Genomic DNA, 22,474 nt, shown 5'->3' on the forward strand with positions numbered 1-22,474 from the left:
TGGGCTCGGCCAATAGCGGGAGGGAGGGAAGAGGAACGCCCCCGCGCTAGCCTCATTTCCGGGCTGTGCCAGGCCGCTTCCTGCCGTTGGCGGTTTAACGGTGGCGGTCGGGCTGTCGGGTCCTTCCCGGGGCGAGAGCTGAGGTGAGCGCAGCTGCGGGGAGCCGGGCGGCGCCCTCCGCACCCGCCGTCCCCTCCTCTGTGGGGAAAGGGGAGAGCGGCCTCTGGTGTGTGGGTTCCCCCGCCGTGCGGGTTCTCCTCAGCCGCCTCCGGCCTGGCAGGAGCCTCTCAGGGACAGAGGGGACAATTGCGGAGTGATCGAGGGTTTTTTTTTAAATATTATTATTGTTTTTATTATCTGCTTTGCCTTATGTGCTAAGTCGTATGGAGCTGTGAAATCTTCACAGCATGACAGACAAGTTTTTATACAGGCTTGTCAAAAATTTAGATGTTGAAATACTACAGGTACCTTTTTTTTAAAAAAAATATATATATATAAATATATATAATCTCTTACTTGCTTCATATTTCACAATGTACAGTTTACATTAGAGTTTCATATTAGTTTGGGACAGGTATGGTATTCATGAAACAGCCTTGTTGCCAAATAGTGCAACGTATCTGTGTTTCTTGGGTTAGTTGGTTTGTTTTCAACACAGAAAATGGCTTTGGGCCTTGCTGGCTTTTTTTCTCGTATGAATCCTTTTCAGATAAGGATGTATTTATGGTGTTTGCAGCAATACTTTTGTGGTTTCTGAGGATGAAGGGCAAAGAGGGCTGAGGCAGCCAGGCGGAGCTGCTGCTCTGGGCAGTGTAAAATGATGTCAGGTGCATTGCAGCTTGTTTGGCCTGTGAGTTAGGAGTTCTGTGTTCTGTTTGGCGCTTGGTTAGTCATTGGATTTTATTAACTATGTGGGAAAAAATGGTGTATTTTAAAACTGCTTTGTTTTAGACTTCAAATATTTACCACTTGAAGCAGTAGGGTGTGATTAGATAAACATCACAAGCTTAACAAAGCTTTAGGGTTTAGTGCACCAAAGCTTGAAGCAAATGCAGCAATTAACACTTTGAGATGTCTGAATTGAGGTTATTTTTATAGCTTTCTTTTTGTTTTTGAAGCCCACAAAGTAATACTTTCTTGTGTTTTAATGATCTGCTGTGCTGTAATTAAAGATACTAACATCCAGGTTTATCTGCACTGTGCTATTATTATAGAGCAAAAAAAGCACTTCTAGAATATGTTTAAAATAATACATTATCTTTGCCTAGGTAGATGCCAGTTTGCAATGGGTCTTAAAACCATCTGGAAGGACTACAAAGTTCTGATTGTTATGGGAACTGGCCTTGGGCTGGTGCACTGGGGTTGGTTTTACATGAAGTCCAGCCCTATTTTCCAAGTGAAGACAGAGAAATTTGTTCCAGAACCTGGCATTGTGGCATACGTGATGCAAAGTGATCAGAAAAATAAGGAAAAATAGCATTAGTGCTATGTATTGTAGGTAAGTTACCTAATTAGTTGTATCTGTATCTTTAAGGCAGGAGATGATACAGTTAAATAATACTTTTCTAAAAGGCGCAGTCATGCTGCTCTGACTTCAGGCTTTCGGAGTTTAATTTCTTTTTAACTGAGTTAATCTGCTAGTTTTGAGCACTCAACAATGCATCACACATCTATAATATCATCACCTAATTGATCTTATCACGTGGAATTTAGAACTAGTTTTTGAGATCTAAAGGTTATTTAAAAATAAATTCCAATAACCTCAAGGCAACAGTCAGACTCTTGTGACTGGGTCTGCAGAATTGTAAGGTTCAAAACTGCCCAGGAGTAATTGTGACTTTATGTAGTAACATGTTTTGTGTTGTTAGTAGGGATGGTGATTACAGTAGAAAAGAAACTCAAGAAACTAAATACTCTGCCCTTAAATAGAAATGTAGGTAAATATCCCTTTTAAGTTTTGAATTATTAAAGAACTGAAAACAAGTGCATGTTGAGAATCTTAAAGTTAGAAACAGTCCTTTCAGAAGGAGAGATTTCTTGAAGTTGTTTGAATATTAAAAGTTTTTGTTTACAAAGTGGTTTCTTGGGAAACAATGCTGAGTAGTTAATTTATTTTGGTTTTGAGTAAAACCAGGTTAACATCACTACAGTTTTGATACATTCATACTATAAACTGCAGCTTATAGTGGCCTGTTACTTATAGACCTACTGGTATACCAGTATGTAAGCTGAGGGTTAGAATTGAAGTTACTAACTAACATGCATAATTTGTGTACTATGTGCTTGTATTATATATAATAATAATAAGATTTTTGTCAATTAAATAGCAGTATAGTTTGGTATTTGTCCTTACATGAGTGTTTTTTGTGAAAAAATAGCAATTCAAGCTATGCTGTGTTGTCATAAGATTATCCTAATGCCTTTCTGGTTTTCCTTGTAGGTGTAACTGGCTTTGAAGTTTTTTGTATGTGGTGTTACCAGAAGAAAACATGAGGAAAACTACCTGGAACAGAAAGAACCTTCTGCTTGTGGCAGGACTGTCAGTTATAGGTGTCCATTTTGGGAGCATGCTCGTAAACTTTGTTGCAAAAAAATCTGCTCGATCGCATTCAGAAGCTAAAAAGGAAGATCATCGTGAATGAAATAACTTACTACTGTCATTATGTACCGATCTCACAATCCTCATTTTAAGAGATAAATGATGAGCAGTCACAGAAGTGTCATTATTGTGGTGTATGTACCCTCTCACATTTAAAGTAATCCTTGGCTGCCAGACATTAAAATACACTACTTAAATTTTAAGAGTGTTATGAATTATAGATCCAAGTAAAAATGAAATCTGTCTTGTTGGTCAGAATTAAAATCTCACTTTGAAAATGGCTCGTCTTGAAGCTAAAAAGCCTCCGTTATTTATTGGTGAACCTTTAACTAAAGATACTGTTAGTCAGTCACTGTCCCTGCTAAGTGGAATATTCAAGTCCTGCTATGGTCCTGCTGGTAGACTCAAACAGCTCCACAATGGTGGGGGGGGCTGTGTGTGCACAACTTCACAATCATCAGCCTTATTCAGTTGTCTTTCTGTCAGTCATCCTGTGTTAAGGGTTTTGACGGCCTCTGTACAGAACCATATATCACGCTTCAGTGACTGTGGCTTATTTACTGCCATTCTTTGCTGTAACTTGATTGAACACTTTAAAAGTCTCAACGTTGCATCTTGCACTGTCATTAAAATAAGCAACCATATTTTGAGTTTATGTATGGACTACCTCAAATCTGAGGCCTGTGCTTGCCGAGTAGCTGTGGATTTTAGCAGCATTGAGACTCTTCTTTGTTTGGTACGTAGCATATTAAAGAGCAAGCCTGCTTGCATGCTTAATAAACCAGAAGTTGATCATCTCACCGCACTGATTTTAAAGGCTTTTATGTTTACTGTTCCATGTCATGTTGAGACAAATGCTGTTTTAGGAAAGTGTGTCATAGTACCTGTGAAAGGTAGAAGAGTTGTGGATTCTACAGTTCTTCCTGGACTGTTGATAGAAGCACCAGAAATTCAATTGGCAAAACCAATTACTGTCAAAAGAACTTGTTCAGATATGATCAAGACAGCACTTTTCTGTATGTCCATGTCGGGAGACCTTTGCAACTCTGAAGGAGGAGTTATAACAGTTCCTCAAGGAATTTGTCTAGAAATGTCAGAGCTGAATCAGTTGCTTAATATTGGAAAACAGCTGGTTGATGCTGAGGTTGGCCTTGTGGTGTGCCAGAAAGTTATCCATCCCTCCTTGAAACAGTATCTGCAAGAGAACCAGGTCATGGCTGTGGACAGAGCTGGGCTGTCTCTGATGGAACCCCTGAGTCGGATGACAGGTAACGAGGTCGTTTCATGTACTGAACAATTGTCCTTGATGTTCATGTCATAATGAAAAGCTCTCTAGGTTGGTGTCATTGCAGAGCAAGGATTCTTAGTTCTGTCTGTATCCTGCCTTAGTAGCTGAGGGGGAGTTGTTCTTTTCTAATCCAAAAATTTTATTTTAAGGTGAAATTGGTCTTTTGTGGGCTCTAATGATGACAAACTGCACTTGTGATTGCTGAGTGCTGCATGATTAATATCCAATTATAGTAACTGTTTGCAACTGTAGATTATTTTCAAACTAATGAGAATGAAGCAATTACTTTTTTTTATCTTAAACTATTACTAGTCTTGCACTTTGAAAACCTGTTGGTTTCTGTTTGTGATTTCCTGTGTAGAATGAAATGACAGGTATTGAAGAATATGTATATACATATATATATATATATATATATATATATATATATATAAAAAATTTTAAAAGCCAGGAGGGGAAAAAAGTTCAGCATTGATGAAATGCAACAGATCGCTCTTCTGATGATAGTAATACATACTGTTCTTTGCCCTTATTGATTGGACAGGTTCAAACCCTATAGCTTCTATCCATTCGTTGTCTCCCAGTTGTTACGGCAGTTTGAAAGATGTGCGCATTGAGAATTTTGCTTCAAAACATTTTGTGCATCTAATTCCAAATGACCCAGTTGTCTGCAGCTTGATACTCTGTAACAGAAATGAAACAGCATGGGATGAATTGAAGGTAGGCAAGTTTTCTTGAAACCTTTCTTAAAAATGTGGTTTTAATGAAAAAAATTAAAGTCATGAGAAATATCGATAAAGTGAGTTTAGAAAAGTGATTTTTTCAGTACGTAAATGGAACTTAGAGTTCAGGTATACAATTTCAAGAAAACAATTCTTGTTTCTAGAATCTCAAAATCTTGGGGTGCTCATGTGCCTTTAAAGCCTCTATTTTAATATAATAAGTTTAAAGACAGAAACATTTTTCACCTGTTCTTGAGGCTGGATAAACACTTTAATTCTCATTACTTGGTCTATGAGAGCGTAAAGAAAACATGGCCCAGCAGAATGTCAGCAGCAGTACTGCAGTGGTAGTCAAGCATGGGTTTGTATTGAATAGTTGCTCTAAAAATGTCATTGGTACTGGTTGACTTCTTATCTATAACCCTGTTTGCAGAAAGAGGGAATAAAATACAGCTGCTTTTTATGTCTGCTTCTCCATACCGAGTGTGGACAAATAAAGACAACTTCTCATTAAGGGGACATGGGTTTGGAGATCACTCAGCAGCTTTATATCCATATGTAACTCAAGTTTGTGAAGTCTGTCCCAGAAACTACTGTAAATTTTATTCCAGTAGTTTTTTTGCAGTGAGAGCAAATCCTATTAATCGTGGTACATGTAATGACGAATCTGTATGATTTTCAGCGTGCCTGTGAAACAGCAGAACATGTGTTACAGTTAACAATCAAGGAACCTTTGGCATTGTTAGGAGGTGGCTGTACGGAAACTCATTTGGCTTCGTACATAAGACACAAGGTATGTAAGACAAGGGTTTTTTAAAGCTGCTTAATGTACTTAAGAAACAAGAATTTCTATAGAATCACTGCTGCAATGAAAACACTTCTAGGTTGATGAATGTTGCATTTCTGCTGTCTTTTTGTAGCACTTGGTGTTGATGACATCTTTTTCAGACTTTTGTTAATACTCTATTTGTACTTGTTAGTCTTTCTTTAACTATCTATTACAGTAAGTGCTTCTGGTTTAAATGTTAAAATAAGAATGTGGAGAGTTTTCATGTTGACAGATAATTGTGCAGAACTCAGCTCTGACTTGTCTAGAAATTCTTCCTATTGTGCCGTAATCATCATATGGACAATTATAGTTAAGACTGAACCATCTGTTTTAAAAAAAAGCAACAGCACTATATGTGCTTGTTTACAATTATTCCTATAAGTGTTCTAATTTTCTGATTTTTTTTTTGTTGGTTTTTGTTTGTTTTAGACCTGTAATCTGTCCACCAGCAGTTTTAAAGATATGGATTGTTCTCGGACACAATACCAATTGGTTGCTGATGGATTTTGCCGTTCTCTGGAGTCTGTAGCTTGCTCTCTGAGTCACGATGGTGGAGAAACTCTGACGGATATGGTTTATGGACACTGTTGGTTTGTTCCATCAGGTTTTCCCTCTGTCTCTAATTGGTCAGATTTAGTTTCAAAATGTGGCTGTGGGATTAATGGCAGCGCTGAGAATCTCAACTGGAGGCTTTTGCAAGGCCAGTTTGGCTCTCCTATTATACTGGGCTGCCCTATAGACCCCCCAGTAAAGGTTGCTGACTTTCTGGCACTGGACTGTTTCGCTGCAAAGTGTAGTGGCCTACAAGTAGCTGTAGAGACAGCCAATCTGATTTTGGATCTCTCCTGTGTAATTGTAGATCAAAATTAGCTCTGATTTTATGTCAGTTGTGTTGCGCAGCAAGATACTCAATTGAAAGCAGGGTAATACATAACATGTTAAGATAAGTGGTTAGAATATGAGTAACAGCCAGAAATTTTAAATCAAACAGTTGGCCATTAAGTACTCTTCTGATTGTTAATCTGCTCTGCCCTCAGGCATTTTCAGATGTTTAACATTTTGTTAGAAACTGTTAAATGATCAGCCAAGTATACAGTGAATCATAGTAACATATGACTTACGCATATTCAAATTAGTGTGTTCAGAAGAGTGAATGACACTTCAAGAATTGAGTTTCTCCTTTCTGGGTGATTTCAATGTTCTCCTTCAGGAACTAAGTGCTGAATTTAAGAAGTTCAGTGCAATATTCCCTCTGCATTACACAAAGTTTGGGATGTTGCTGTTAGTTCTCTGCTTTCTTCAGAGGAATGGGGAAAATTGATTAACTTGCTGAGAAAATATGTTATGGATTAAAATCTATGTCATCTCAGCAAAAGCTTTACACATTCAGATTTTCTTATTGCAGCACAACTTTATCACTGGTATTTTTAATTTTGGAGGTGAAAAAGAAGGTTTTTCTTGGCAAATACCTTGAGCCGCTTGTTTTCAAATTTTGTTCTGAAGAACTTATCACTACATGCACTTTGTTTTTAAATATATATATAATTTATTTAGCAAATTATTAAAACTCAACCTGGAGATCTTAAAGTAGCAGGTAAGCAATAGAAGATTTGAAAAGACATGGCAGACTGTGTGGGAAAAACATGTATAAATTGGACTTTAATTGTCTCCTGCAGAACACAGGACATTATCAATAATGATGTTTCTGTCAGTTAAGCAAAGCTGCAAGAAAGAATGTTGCACTTATTATTCATTTAACTCTTTGACTGTGCATCGTTTCTTGTATTTTAATGAAGTTTGGCTTTAAGCTGCTGAGACTTGTTTTAATCTTTCAATAAGGCTGTAAATTGCATGATGGAAACTTTTTCTCATTTTCAGCTTGCGTGCAAGATCAAAACGAGTGTTACAGTTTCTTGCTTAAACTCATTTTCTTTGCCCCTCTCCCTCTTTATTTTCAGGCACAAGGGACAAATTGTTCCTGACATGTTTTTCCAGAAAACATCCAAGTTACTTATAGACAAGCCTGCTTATTTGTTTCTTGGTCTCTTAAGTTTTTAATGTATTTACTGCATATAAACAGTAGAATTGTCTTGTGTAACTCAGTTTTGAAATGTGTAATTAAAACCAAATTGTTCCAGACCTTCTGTACAAAAGTCTTTTTCATTTTAAGAGCATAAATAATCATTTTCTCACTGGAAAAAATGAAAAGTTATTTAAAGTTCTTTATCTTTTTATGACCTGAAATGATTGCTTCAGTGTTATAAGGAATCCTTTGGGAACTGGAACAATATTACAAGGGTTGAGATGGAGGCTGTTCAAAGTTGCTTACTGAAAAGGCTGCTTTCATATCTTGTTCCTCCCATGTACTGTGAACCATATGAGCACGTCAGGAATCGTGAAGCCAAATGATGGTGTAGATCTTAAGGCACAGAAGAATCTTGGTAATACTTCATCTAATTATGAGTCTCTAACTTGGAGTGTTGAATTAGAGCATTTTACTTCCTATAATAGCATCTTGTTATGCAGTGCAAAAATGTTCAGTTTAGTGACTACAGCGGTGAAGTGAAAATTAAAACAATATTTAAGTAGAAGTAGTTGCTCTAGTGTTCTTTTGTCTTGGTATCTGAAGGTTGGTTCACAACTCCTATAAAACCATTGGTAGCTCTGACTCCTTTTCTTCCCTCTCACAGTTTTAAGAAAATCACACATTAGAAAATTGTGGAAAAATAAAACTAATTTTTGCTGAATAGGTAAAAATTCATTTATACCTGAACCAAAGATTGTTTTATATATAGGTAGTTTTAATAACATTTTTTGTCTCTCAGTGTGACTGAGAATAATGAATAAGCAGCTGGCACTGCTGCTTATGGGCAGTAGATGTTCAGTTCTCAGTTGTGTTACAGTATTCCTCAGCCTTCGGTCTTACCCTACCTGTACTGGGTCATGTAGGAGGAAAACAACTTCGGATGCTGTTTACCATTCAAGTAAGTAGAATTTTGACTCTCAATCCAAGAGCAACATAAAAATAACCGCTCAACTCCCACATTTCCCGGTAAAACTTAAGTGCAAAAAATTGTGGATTTTCTCCCATGTTTTAAAGTTGACAGAACAAAGTATACCTGGTTGTATGTCTGTTGAGAAGCCACTATGGTTTTATTCCTGTTCCCCTTGGCATTTAAAGTTTGAGTGAGGAAAATCAGCCTTACACAAGTAGTATTAAGAGACAAGAGTTTTCTGATCATTACTTCAGTCGTATCTGTTGATTTCCACAGATTACTCAGAGGCTTTTAATTTAAAATTTAGTAATTCTACTGGTAATGTGTGAGAAGTAAGAACATGAATCTCTAGCTGTCTCAGCTGTGTCAGTGCTCCAGGCCTAGCAGGAGCAAAACCAGTGCTGATATCATAATAAATCAGGTCAGCACATTTATAATAGTTTAATATAGTTGCTCTTCAGTGTTTCAGTTTTCATTCGGTATTTCCATTTCCGTGTGGCATTAAAAACTTCAAAGTGAAGAAGACCTGAAAATGCTGATTAATTTAGGGATCTTTAATATTTCTATTATTGACTCCGGTTTCAAGTAGACATACCATTATATGTTACTATTTTGGCATTGGCAAAGAATGCAGAATACCTGTTTTTCACTGACTCTGCTGCTGATTTGTGAATTTGTGGAGTCACGCTGAGCAATATCCAAAGTATTTTTCTATTTCCCTATAAAATGGGAACAAAGAATTCTTCTTAAGGCATGGAAATTTGGGGGTGGGGAGTTCTAAGTAAGATCCAGATGTGAAGAACGACTTGCTGCACAGGAATAAACAAATAGGTAATTCAAAACAAACCCAAATCCATGCTAAAATATTATTTCATTATAACTTTGGCCAGGATTTATGTTGACTCTGTAAAAATACAGGGTGAACAGGGGAGTTTTTACCTTGCAGAGTAGTTTAAGGAGTTACATAATTTCTGGTCAGGGTTTGGGAAACATAACCTTACTGTATTGGTAGCATAGCACTTTGTTTAATTTTGTGTTGTTTTATTCTAGAAGCATTTGAGCATTTTTAGGCCAGTTATAGTGTTAAATCTGTCGCTGTAAGGGAAGAGAGTAGTTGTTGTTGTCAAAGCTTGTAATAAAAATACTGCTTGGAATATCACACACAGTAGAGCACATACAAAGCAATTCGCCTTACTTGAAAGCTGAATCCTTGAGTTTTACATGTGCCCTTATTTTGCTTGTGCTGAACAGCAAAATATACTATTTGTGATGTGTTCAGCGGTGCCACATGAACTGAGTCATGTAGATACTGCACTCTTCAATCTCAGAAAAATCAATATCCATGAGTTAGTCAATGTCATAAGAAGAACTTGAACTGGATTTGCATTCACTACTGTTATGAAGGTGCAGAAACAGCCTGTTTTTATTGCAGAGAGACTGCCTCCAGCCTGCTTATAATCTGTGCAGACAGGCTTTTTGAGGAGTCAGTTGTTTGTCACATCACAATGTCTATTTCAATAGTTTTAGTACCTTTTATGCAGCGATGTAAGTAGTTATTTCTACTGACTTGTCAGCAAAGACAAATTACACAATAATTCTCAATTATTGAATTTTCAGTTAAGAAATGCCTTTATTCAATCTCTATACATTGCATTCTACAAATTAGTAATGCGCATTATAAGCTCGAAAGTCCTGAAAACATATTAAATACTAGCTACTTATTGTAACACTGTTACATGTTGTGTGTCAGCAAACCATAACATCAACAGCTATTCTTGTCAATATCTTTCTTTTTATAAACTGTTAAGTCTTTTTATAAGTAGAGATGCTGAATTGCTTTGCTTTTAATTTGTAAGAGCCATCCTTAGTATCTTCTCCTGAACGGTTATGATATTGTTAGTCTGAACTGTTACACTTGGTGAGTTTTGGTTAAAAAAATATATATATATAAAATAAAAAAATGGGAGATTTGTGGAAATATGACTTCACTAGTCTGTAGTGAGGACTTGGCATACATGGGGGTGGTGAGAGTGGTTTTTGAGGAATTGTAGGGACTGTGGTAGTTCCAGGTCTCAAAAGACTTTTTGAGAGGCAGAAGCAAAATTATTGCACCCTTATTTATTACTCCTTGTTTGTGTGCCAGCGGGCCCTAAGCTCTAGCAGTGTTTGTCTCAGGGTTTCTGGTACATTTGATTGGATTATGAGTGCACTTCTGCAGGTGGATCTCTTCCCACCTCAACAGAGCGAGAAAACAGGATGAAAAACCTCCTGTGTCGAGATAAACCTCCTCTTGCTATGTCTGTCACGCTTTTCCCCCCTTGCTTCTTCCTGCCAAATGGTGTTTTGTCCATTCTTAAATCTATTTATGCATATATATATATACACATATGGCTGAGGGGCTGGGCTGTGCCCTGTGGTGCAGCTGCTGGAACCGGCTGGAACCGGCTAGAACCGGCTCTTCCTCACAGAGGCTGCATGAACCCACTGGCCAGTACCTCACAGGGCGCCATTTTGTGAGCTGTCTCTTAATCGTTGTTGCAAGGTGTAGAAAAATTGCTGATTTTAAAGAAACTTGGAGCGGGGGGAAGAACTAAGGAAGGACACTAGAGAAAGTAACAAAGCCTAATCCTGGAGGAGGTGCTGGGAAAAGAGATTTTTTCCTCAGCAGTGAGCGCTTCAGGAGGGACGTGTGCCGCTCCTGGAAAACAACCAGCCACAATGGCTCCAAAAACCGGCAGCAGGGGCAAAGAAAAACCCAAGGTTTATTGGGTGTGGGTGGTGTGAAGGTGTGGTTGCTGATAGCTGTTATCCAGGGCAGGTATGACAGGGTGCCACGTTCCCCTAAGGGGCAGATCGCTGGGACCTGCCTGAGGAAGATGCGCTGAGGGACTGAGGAGCCTTTTGGGAGGCTAAGATGGCTTCCCAGGATCTTTGACAAGCGGAACGACCCCGTGGAAGCTGCCTCATGTGGGGCTTCCTGGCTGCATTTCAGATGAGAAGACTGTCTACCTGTGCCTCCTTAAGCGTGGTCTGATGATTCAAGCATGTATGTCATAGACACAGAGGATCCCACAACCATTCTATCATCACATGAGCGTTGCCGTCCATGAGGAGGCTGCAAAAAGTGAGTTTCTCTATCTTTACTTTGCACTGGCACACTGGCTACTAAACAGAGGGGCTTTTTCTAAATCTTCTTTGTTTTCTATTGTTTCATTTTTAAGCAAGGAAGTAAATATTTCTTCTGTAGGTAACAAAGGTAGGACAAATTCTTCTCCTGGTTTTACACACATGAACCCTGGTCACCTGTTTTTCTTCTTTGTTGGGTTCAGCCGACAAAGGTAAGAAAAGGAAAATTAGGTTTTTACCTTGTACCTGAGTTCTAAGTATTTAAAATCATAATCCTAGAAAGTGTTTCCTGAAACTGTCTGTCCCTGTATTGCTTAAATGTTAGATAGTTTTGTGGTCAGTGTTTCCCAACTTCTGTACTTTGGGCTTGGCCCAGATATCTTTGCTGAATCAAGTCTTGGAACTGCCCTGTCATGATGCTTTACTTGTAAACATGAATTTGTCCCTAAATTATGCTTTTTCAGTATTGTACACAGGCACTGATGTGTTAAATTTGGCCACTCAAATGTGTTAATGTTCCCCAGCTGGGAATAATTCTGACTGAAAGTTGCTCTCAGTTGAAACATGATTAATCAGGCAGTAACTAAGATAATTGAAGGTGTCCCTCCTGTCTCTTACCTTTGAAATAAACTGGTTTAGGAGTGTTGGTGTTTAGAATATAATACGAAATGCTAAGAAAGTGGAATACTTGCACCCTGCATTGAATAACCCATTTTTTTTTAATTGGTATGGTGTGGGCTTTTCCAAATAAAATATTCATCTCCAAAACAAAGCGGCAGAGAAATTAGTTTAGATTTTTAATAATGAAAATTACTGGGTAAAATATTATAGTGTCAAATAAGAATAGTTGTATGCACTTGATGTCTTTGTGAATGTAAAATCTCTTCAAGGACTTGTTTATATCAGTGTTCAACAGAACAGCAGCATTCTGAGAGGAACATAAGTGCACATGTATCCTGTCTTTAGGTGTTAAAAAGATCCATTGCATGTGTTTAACCAAAATGGCTACTAAATGAAAAAAAATCTTGTTCCGAAAACTTCATGCAAAACAGCAGATGTCACTCCAGTCTTTCTCTGTTGGCCAGAGAAGATTTTGCTCCTGTACACGAATAACTTGTGTGTGACATTATTGCTTATGTTTAATATAGTGTGTGCTAAGGAAATGATACAACACATTACAGAATTTCTGAATTTAACCAGGGATTGTTGTTTTACCTACTAGAGAAACGCTGTTTCTGGACTGTCTCCATTTGGATCTGTGTATGTTAGCGCAGGGTGGAACTGATCTATGAAGAGATGTGGACAATGAGCAGCAACACAGACCTTTATCTAGTGTGTGGCATATGTTTAAGAAAGTGGACTTATTTAATAACTGAGGAAAACACAGTTGCATGGCTGAATTGTTCTAAGAAATTGCTTTAGTATTGCACAATTACAGTTCTCAAGTTCAGGGTGAACTTAATGTTTTAAGCCAACTGTGGCAAGTATTTGAATATTTCAGTATTCTTAGTTTGGTCATTACAACTGTTAATTTTATAATAAATCTGTATGTATAGAAGCCCAGAATGAAAGTGTTAAGTTTCTTGAAGTAGTGCTGAATATTATGTGACTTTGTATGTAGTGCATGCTGCAAAATGTAGGTGAAAAATCTGATGTTGAGGTGGCAAAATTCAGTTTCCTGCATCACAAAGGATCCTAAGTGTCCACAAACTCCATAGTAACGCCGTGAGTGTGATCTTAATGTGATTTTCAGTGTGTGGCTGGTGTTGGTTGGTTTGGTTTTGTAAGCTGGTAAGGATCTAAACCTACTTTCCTATTGGCTCTAAAAACACGAGAGTAGAAAGCAAGATTTTTCTGTTTCATAGGTCATTCCTAGTTTCTTAAAACTCTTAGATATAAAGTTACTCACTACTACATCTGAATTTAGTGCCTGAGTTAAGGAAAGATGGAGTTCTTGCAATGGGAGGGGGCAAAGTTTTACAATACCAGAATGTGCTGTACAGGAAAAGAACTAGAGGGTTTTAGTTTTGGTTTATGTGTGGTGGTTTTGTTTGTCTGGGGGGTGGTGGTGATGCTTTTTGTAAGCTAACAGTATAGCCCCATGTCATTCTGTTTTAAGAAAATTAGACTTAATGACCCTGTGCTGCTACCGAAGTGTTACGCTGACTTTATATGGTAAGAAAAACTGTAAATCTGATTTTTATTCCAATTTTTAAAAAGTGAAATATTCCAAATTTGGGCCACATCTTATGAATGTCAAGGAGACTTTTGTCTCTTCTGCATCCTAGTAGCATGGAAAAGCATCATTCCTCCACCACCATGCTGAGAATTTGGTTTATTCCTTGACACTATTTGAGTAGCAAAGGCACGAAACACAACACAGACCAAAAAGATGGTCCTTGTCCTCAAAAGATATAACAGATGATGAGACAAAGTAAGCACACTCTCAGAGGAGACACAGTTATCTTTATTCTCTGCAGCGGCCTTTAAGTGCTGAGGGAAGAACAGCAAGAACTCTCCTGAACTGCCCTCTTAGCTTCTGGCAATCAGCAATTTAAGGACTTTCTGGGTCAGGCTGCATCTGGATTGTCAGTTCTAATAAGTGCTCTTAGGACTGTTTCTCAGTTATGCCTAAATGTGTGTTTCTTTAGGTATATCCACATTCAGAGCAACAATAAAGCAAGCGAGCGCTCGGTTGAGACTTCAGATCTGTGAAGGCGTATGTCTAGGGCTGAGCCTTGCTTGTCCTAGTTCTAACACCAGTACCTAAAAGGCACGGTGAAAATGCTAGAATGGCAGGATGAGATAAAACAAGTGTTTATATGGGCTGTCTCTGGGGCCCCAGGTCACGCTTTGGTGGGAGATTTTCAGGCTCTGCTTTGGTCACAGGAATCAGGAGATCGTGGAGGTCACTTTAACTACTTTGGGGACAGAGCAGGGTGCTGAGCTGAAGGTACAAACAGATTTGTTGTGTGACAGCAGGGAATGAAATCTGAAAGATGTGCATGTCCTATTCTTGAATTCTCTCAGCATCCCTGTTCTTCAGCGTGCCTAGCAAACTTAATTTGTAGTAAACGTATGCCAGCCTGGTTAGCTATTCTGTAATAGCAAGTATTTAAAACGGTTTAGGTTCCCGGTGCCTAAAGGGTCACATTGCACTGTGTAAACCAATGTGCTAAGTTGCTATAAATTTGCAAAACATAGCTTTAAAAATACACCTGCAAAGCACAGTGTAGTCTGGACAAACCACTCGTGATGCGGTAGTGTCAAAAACATAGCTTTAAAAATACACCTGCAAAGCACAGTGTAGACTGGACAAACCACTCGTGATGCGGTAGTGTCCTCCACAGCAGGAGCAACTGCAAATTATTCGTAATGCAAGTGCTGGTAGTAAGAGACCACAAGGCAAATTTAACAGACTTTTGAATGCACACTGGGGTCTTAGCTTTGGACTTGTTTGCTGTTGTGATAGTAAATACAGTAAAATAAACCTATTTGCTTTTGGTTTTTAATTAAGGATGAAGAAAGATAGAGAACCACTTGAGTGTAGTGAACAGTCTGCTGATTAGGGCTTTTGCATCAGAATCTGGTTAAAATCCTTCTGTTGTGTGGCAGCATCCCACAGTCCGTGGGAGAACCCCAACTACCAGGCTAAGTCTTTAAAGAGGGGGAAAAAAAACCCATCTATTTCCTGGGTTTGGTGTGGTTTTTTTGTGGATCGTGTTTTGGTTTGGGTTTTTTGTGTGTGTTTGGTTTTTGTTTGTTTGTAGGGTTTGTTTGGGTTTTTTTTGTGGGTTTGTTTGCTTGTTTTAGCAAACAAAACCAATTGTTCTTCAACCAGAGCTGCCTGCATGTAAAATGAAGGGCAGAACCAAGCTCACTTTGTTAGATAGTCCTTACAACAAAGCAAGTGCGGAGAGATGTGGCTTCCAGATAGAAGATGAGGCCTAATTGAAGATGCTATAGGTCACACTTTGGGTGAGGAGAGGTGGTATTTGATCTTTTGTCTCATGAGTCCTAAATTATCGTCTTGTCTACAGAGGGCCTGAGGTTTTCTACTTTACATCACATACTGATAAATTATAGAGTAAAGGTTTGTTTGATCTGGACATTTGGGATTTGCAGCTCTATATGTAACAGTTCTCCTGTAGTCATGTGTGAAGTTAATACTGAAATTCACGTTGCATTAAAGGTTGAAACCTTTGAGATGCCCTTGATATCAAGGATGAGAAGCTCCATTCTTCTAGAAGTCACTTTTTAGCGAGTTGTTGGACCAGGGAAACAAGCATAAGAGAGAAAATCAGTGCTTTTTGCTGAATTTATGTCTGGAGTAACTATGCAAATGGAAGACAAGATCTGCTGCTCTGCTTTTGCTGCTTTTCTTCCCTCTGCTATTCATATGCTTTAACAGTTTTGTCTGCTGCAGATGGGCAATAAGCAAAGGACAGAGAAAGTGGCAGGTGTCCAATTCTTCCAAACCCAATCTCATTTTAGCAAAACAAGAAAAAATAATAATAAAATCGGTTGCTATGATAAGACTTAAGTCATCAATTACTGACTTGCTGCAACGCTGTCATGGGACTGGAGTCAGGCTGCTGTAATAAGATAAACACCTTACTGCTAATCCTTTGGTTTGATTTGCGCCAAATGTGTGTAGAATTTTGAATGGTGATAAAGTTGGGTTGCAAATATACATTTTACATTTCTTTCAGTATTAGACATATCTATTTCCAGAGCAGCTCAGGCCTTAGCAGTATTTGTCCCCCAGCCTCAATACACCAGTGAAACATTGCAGTGCTGCTTATGTTGGTTCAAAAACTGGCAAGGGAAACATGCAAGTATCATGATAAATCTTTTTAAAAGAACAGGATTCTCTAAGTGTTTTGGTTCTGACAGATGGGTTGGAATAGCAAGACCAAAGAGGTCCAAAACCCCCAGTGGTCTGGCCTGTCCCTTTGCCTTTAGTGCTGAACTCCAGCAGTTCAACCTTTTTGCCTTTTAGCGCAAATCAGTGATTGACTCTAAAACAATATTGCGCTACAAATTAAGGCTTTCAATAGCTTAATTCTCAGGTCGTTCAGCCAATTGTACAGTAGATGTGGCCCACTGTGCCATGTCTGCTCATTGAACTGATATCTTTAAGCCATTGCCCATGCCAGCTGTCAGCTGATTCTTCCTGTTTCTTGTTATCCCCTTTGAAATAAACAATGGTTTGGTTTCTCAGGTGTGATGGTTTGGTTTGGTTTTTTAAAGCGAAGTGGATTAAGTTAGAAAATAATAGCCAGTACACTAAAAGTAACACTGGGGACATGGCATGATGGCCACGGGCTGTTCTTGGAAAAGAGGAGCCTGAGAAGTCAGCAATAAGGGAAAGTATAAAGTCAATTTTAAGCTAACAGTAATGGTGCTCAGTAATAATCTGTGTTAATATTAAACCATTAGCTATCTGTGTGGTATACAGTGCTCTAAGGAAGGACTAGCCTGGAAAACAAAGGAGGGTAAAGCTGGAGATTTTTTCACACTGATATCTGTTTATTTAGGTCTATGTTTATAATCATTTTCTTTAATAAGTACCTCTGTTTAGGAGGTGCTATTATGCAATATGCTTCAACAAATCTAGTCTCAAATAAGTCCTGATGGCTGAAAAGTGTTTTTGAAGTGTCTAGTCTGTGGGTTTTTTTTCCCTTTTTCATTAGGTAATAGCAACATATGAAGTTATACACAGTGTATCCACATGCTACTATTCTTCCAAGATCTATCTAAACCCCGTGCTTTTCCTGTTGTTTTAAAGCAGAAAAGCTAGAGATGCAGATTAGTTTGAATTTCCTACTTTACCAGAGTGTCCAGGATGAATGCAAATAACTCTTTATCATAAAAGTGTGGTATGAATTCCATCTTTCCCTCTCATGATTGTTTGTGGGGTTTGTTTTTGTTTGTTTTTTTTTTTTTTTTTTTTTTTTTTATTTGGGGTTTTTGTTTGTTTATTATGGTTTATTGGGGGTGTGTGTGTTTGGGTTTGTTTGTTTGTTTTCTCCCCATAAGGTCAAGCTAGTCTCTTGCTTTGGCATGACAGGCACTATTTCCTTCACTCTATAAGGTTTCTATCTAAAATGAGTATCTAAGAAGTTCATTTTTTAATGCAATACGTAAAACAACTTTGACCAAAAGCATCGATTTTCCTTCCATATCCGGCCGTGACTGCATCTCAGGATTTCTATTTTTAAGACAAAATTTAAACTTACTTTCCTTATACAGGCAAATACATTTTGGGCTATGTCTGAAAATGCTGAGATCAAATAATATTCTAATATATTTGAAAGATTCACCTATTGGTCAATCCTAATTTTGGCAGGGGATGGAGGGTGTGGGGAATGACTTTCTTTTCCATTAGATTAGCGGGAGTGATCTCCAGCAGCAAAAAGCCAGTTATTTGAGTTGTGTACTTGGAGAAATTGAGAAAATGTTCTTTAATATTGGTAGTCATTTGAATTACACAGCCAGGAATGTCATGAGATTCAGAAAACTGAGTAACATGGATGTTAAATGTTTCAGTCATGTGAAGGATAATCACATAGTCTTGGGGTTGTGCCATATATTATAACCTACAGCATCTCACTACATGATATTGTCATGGCTCAAGCAAAGTCCCCACCATGTAACCCACCCTATGCTCTCTGTTTTAAAATGGATCTTCCTAGACTAAGAAAAGTCTGGGCTCACTTCAATAGGTACTTGTTAGTGTGGTTCAACACTAAAATTTTCATCTTTATTACAAAGGAAATAACTGGTCATGAGCTGCATTTCTTGTTAAGATGTTTTGCATTGAGTCACCTTGATGTCCATTATTCGACAGGTTAAGTGACTCTGACTTTACAGTCACCTGCCATATGCAAAAGGACCTGATCTCCAAAAGGTGCCATGCGTTATCTTTTTAAAATAAAAGGCAATGTTCAGATTTTTGCACTGGGCACAAACTGGTTTATAGCAGAAACCACTAGTTGTGTCTGCGAATTGTCCTCCTGTGGTAGGTTTGTGGTTTTCTAACTGCTTCACAGCCACTCACAACCTCCTCTTGCTGTGACTCAGCAGCAGGAGTGATTCTGCGCTTCTGCGCTTGGCCTAGAGCTGCACCAGGCGTTGGATTTTTGTCACTTCAGGTCTGGGCAGTCCGCTTGGTTCGGAGATATTTTGATTATTTGATGTGAGCTCTGAGCTCTGCACAGGCCAGAGCTTGTCCTGAGCTTACTGGGACATATATTTTCCTCTGGGGAAAAATAAACAAAGAAACCAACCACCAAACAAACAAAAAACACCATAAACAAACAAGCCCAAAACTAACCAAACACACAAACACACAAAAACCCCAAAACTCAAATCCACACCTCTTACTTTCCAATTTCTTGTGTTTTCTCTGCATGCGCTTTTCATTTTCCAGTGATCCTAAGGCATCTGATCAAGCATTGAATCAGCTACAGAGGATGTCTTGTGTATTGTGTCAGCAGAATTTCTTTACCAAAAAAAAGGGAGTTGTCTTTACATTTTACCTGGATATTTCATTCCACCTGCTTGCTTAATTGAATATTGAAATCTTAAAGGCAGGATTGACAGAGGTAAACTACTCAACCAGCTTTCAGAATTCAATGTTATAGTGTATAATCTGCTTGCTAAAAGAATTCTTGGGAATAAGATGTGGTTTTGTTACTGAAGTGTTCTTGTGAGGAAAATATGGAGTTTTGCACAAAAAAAAGTAAAAATACCAAAGCCCTTTTTGTTTTTGTTTTAGTAGCACCGAGCAAATAAATGTTTAACATGGAAAGAAATATGGATAAGATTAAAGTAATTATTAACTAAACTAGTTTCACTGTAGGAACTTGATTGACTCCATTTGAGATCATGGCTTTCTGACCTCTTTTCACAGTGCGTTGTAGATTAAAATACAATGGAACGTTACTTGATCACCCAAGGATATGGTGAAAATGGGATTAGTGCAGGGTTTTGGGGGAAAAGAACTGGTGCTCTGCAATTTGAGTGTTTAGACACTTAAAATGGGCTCATTAAATTAAAGGTTACCCGATAGGGGTGAATATTAAGTGGCTACCTTACGTTATAATATAGCAATTACAAGGATATTTTTTTAGAAAAGATATTTCATAGGTATATTTGAAGTTAATGAAAAATTGTGCTATCATTTTGTTTAGAAGTCAAGCAAGGAACTTGTGGGGAGCAGAATCGTCCAGGAATAGTCAGAGATCACAGGACAAAGAATTGTCTCCTTAGTGTGCTTGGTCCAGTAGTTGATCATGAAGTTTCTAGGCTTAGCCAGCCAAAGCAAGGATTTTTAATTTGTATTTTGCTGGAGACAATCTACCAAAATAATTTGTGCCGCAGTCCCTGTCACTAGCTTGATTTGTGTTCTTCCATCTCAAAAAAGAAAAGAGGAGCATGTACTCTCTTACAAACACAAAGGGGATTCTTCATTCTGGCCGCTATGCATGGAGACTCCAAGGTTCCTTGGCTCGCATCCCCAGGAGCACAAAAACTCATGGGCAATCATAGAATAAATTACCAGGATTTTTGGCTGATTGATTTATGGTGGAAATGGCTGTTATGTATTTTTCAGTTTTTATTTCTTAGAACAGGTTTCCTATGTTGCTTCTGCTTTCTATCCAGATAAAATTAAGCTTTTCAAGTAGAATTTTCCAAAATACTCTGTCAGTGACCCTCTGAATTTAGATACATATTTAAACACTACAGTTGCTTTTCTAAAGTGACTAAGGTGTTCTGTCTATATTTTAGGACCAGAACTACTGAGATCAGTGTCCTTCTTTTCCTCCTTGCATTTCTCTGACTTTGTGAAAGACCTTCAGCTGTATAGAAAGCCTGAAAAATTTGCTAGAGCTCTCTGAAGATCTGATTCACTTCATCCCAGGAGCGGACTGACTATTATTCATCCCAGCCCTGTTGTACTGATCTTTATGTCCCTTGATCTTTTTAGGGAACTGCTTCGAGTGGCGTTCAGTCTATTTGGATTCTCAGACAACCATTGTGTATTAATGTTGCTCCTTGGAAGACTGCCTTTTAACCTTTGGAGTGGCAAACACAGTAGAAAGCTGCTGCAAAAATCTTGTAGAAAGGTGGAAACTTCATGCTGGTGGTTTTTGTTTAATACATAGCAAAATTTGAGGCAGTAAGTGACTTTTCACAACTGTAACTGTAGAGTGTGGATCACTCTGAACATAAGACTGCCCTGAGAGTTAGAACAGAGGATGAACACTGAGTCTGTGAAATATGTATCAGGAAATAGGGAAATCAGTGAGTTTGGATTAGATGTTTTACTATTATTTAAGAAAGTTCCCCTTTGGAATCAAAGTAGCTGCTCTCTGAGGTTTAAAAAAAGCATCTGGTTGGTTGCTTAAATTATAGGATCTATTGTTAAAGATACAAATCAACCACCAGGAAGTAACAAGTGAATTAATTCAAATTCTTTTCAATTAGGAGGGTTCCTTCCATTCCAGGTAGACTGCTTTACTTTAGCCTTGATTCCTCTTGTCCTGTCAGTTTTCTCAGCATCAGCCAACTGCATTCCTGGGAAGTCATCCACTGCAATGGCCTTCCTAATCTTTGTTTTAATATGTTTTCATATACGTACCTGTATATATATATGTATATAATGCTTTTTGCTTGGAGCTTTGGTCAAGAGAAGTGGCAATCATAAACTGTTAATCTCAAGTTGAGTCCAAATCATCTCTACAGATGTACAGTGGAAAATCAAATAAGTATTCTACAGTTAATCTGCTCAAAAATGTGATATTATTTTTGACATTTTTGGATCATAAGCAAGGCCTAGCCTGTGCAGCTAATAGAATTATAGTGAGGATATTGTATCTGCAATAGAGGGCAAGTGCAGGCATTGTACAGCAAGAAACGTGTCCCGAATCACTAGTTTTGGGATAATCTTCAATTTCTGTTAAGATACTTTTACATTCATGCCCATTTACTGACCTTGAGTATCCCCAGGCATTTGAGAGTGTCCATAAACAGCCACAAGATGTTCCACTCTTCGGCAGCAGGAGTTTTAGTGTGTATCTGATTAATCTCATGTAAATCATGGTGCGAGTGTCCACTCTTCTTGTCTAGAAAGTCTGGAGTACTCCTCCATTGCAGCATTAAATAATCTGATGTAGTGATTTAACTTGGCAGATACACCAAATTTAACTCTTTAGATTTGTCTTGAAGCAGAGGAAGCTGGCATATACCTGCAGTTCCTGCAAAAGCTTTCACAAACTTGGCTTCTTCCTGCAGTTACTAACACTTGGAGACCCAGTGTTTAGTTAAAAAAATTAAAATCATGTGTACTGATTGCAGTACAGAGCAGCTTGAAAATATGAATCTGATGGTTTCCAAGCAAGTGAATCTTTACCAATCTAGACCAGTCTTTTGGTCTACCTTATTATAGGGGGGGACAGGCTATTGTAGGGGGTTGAGAGGTTTGATGTGACTAATATTGGTTTTTAAAAGCATTAGTTACATTAGTGTATGTGCGAAAGGACTTAAGTGGAGAGTCATGTTAAATTTTTGTCCCAGAGAGAGATATGTAAGGAGCACATTTGCTTTCCCCACTGATGTGTGTAGTGAGACACACTTTCCTATAGCACAGTCAGTCGTGTCTATTAGCTCTGTATCTGCTGGGGGGGTTAATTTTATTGTTTCATAGCCCCAGCCCTCACACTTTCCAGCTCTGCCATGTCCATCCCAGCTTGAGGATTTGGACAAGCCACTTTTATTCTTTCCTGTTGGCAGTGAGTGCAATTCTTCCTGGAAGCGTGAGCCGTAGGAAGTCTGAAGAACAGCCTGTTCTCCTCTGCTGTAGTGTTATATAAATAATGGGCTCCCGAGACTTCTGCCATCTCTGCA

General features: G+C 38.3%; 3 protein-coding genes across 3 annotated transcripts; all 3 read left to right on the forward strand.

Annotated features, from left to right (window-relative positions):
- Positions 1-1,278: 1,278 nt before the first annotated feature.
- Positions 1,279-2,880, forward strand: LOC135579212 (uncharacterized). Its single transcript, XM_065059921.1, has 2 exons — positions 1,279-1,498; positions 2,441-2,880. The coding sequence occupies exon 1, from the start codon at positions 1,286-1,288 to the stop codon at positions 1,475-1,477; it is 192 nt and encodes a 63-aa protein (XP_064915993.1). The 5' UTR covers positions 1,279-1,285; the 3' UTR covers positions 1,478-1,498; positions 2,441-2,880.
- LOC135579213 (uncharacterized) lies at positions 2,490-2,880 on the forward strand. Its single transcript, XM_065059923.1, has one exon. The coding sequence runs from the start codon at positions 2,490-2,492 to the stop codon at positions 2,640-2,642; it is 153 nt and encodes a 50-aa protein (XP_064915995.1). The 3' UTR covers positions 2,643-2,880.
- On the forward strand, positions 2,877-7,577 carry MKKS (MKKS centrosomal shuttling protein). Its single transcript, XM_065059887.1, has 4 exons — positions 2,877-3,867; positions 4,432-4,607; positions 5,292-5,402; positions 5,868-7,577. Exons 1-4 carry the CDS (start codon positions 2,877-2,879, stop codon positions 6,306-6,308), a joined length of 1,719 nt encoding a protein of 572 aa, XP_064915959.1. The 3' UTR covers positions 6,309-7,577.
- Positions 7,578-22,474: the final 14,897 nt, after the last annotated feature.

The sequence above is a fragment of the Columba livia genome, chromosome 3 (assembly GCF_036013475.1).
Source record: "Columba livia isolate bColLiv1 breed racing homer chromosome 3, bColLiv1.pat.W.v2, whole genome shotgun sequence".
Lineage (NCBI taxonomy): Eukaryota > Metazoa > Chordata > Aves > Columbiformes > Columbidae > Columba > Columba livia.

Excerpts from the sequence above, each read along its gene's own strand:
- LOC135579212 (XM_065059921.1), top strand. The coding sequence starts at position 1,286 with ATGGGTCTTAAAACCATCTGGAAGGACTACAAAGTTCTGATTGTTATG.
- LOC135579213 (XM_065059923.1), top strand. The coding sequence starts at position 2,490 with ATGAGGAAAACTACCTGGAACAGAAAGAACCTTCTGCTTGTGGCAGGA.
- MKKS (XM_065059887.1), top strand. The coding sequence starts at position 2,877 with ATGGCTCGTCTTGAAGCTAAAAAGCCTCCGTTATTTATTGGTGAACCT. Across the intron at positions 4,608-5,291 it reads CAGCATGGGATGAATTGAAG|CGTGCCTGTGAAACAGCAGA; the intron begins GTAGGCAAGTTT and ends TATGATTTTCAG. Across the intron at positions 5,403-5,867 it reads CTTCGTACATAAGACACAAG|ACCTGTAATCTGTCCACCAG; the intron begins GTATGTAAGACA and ends TGTTTGTTTTAG.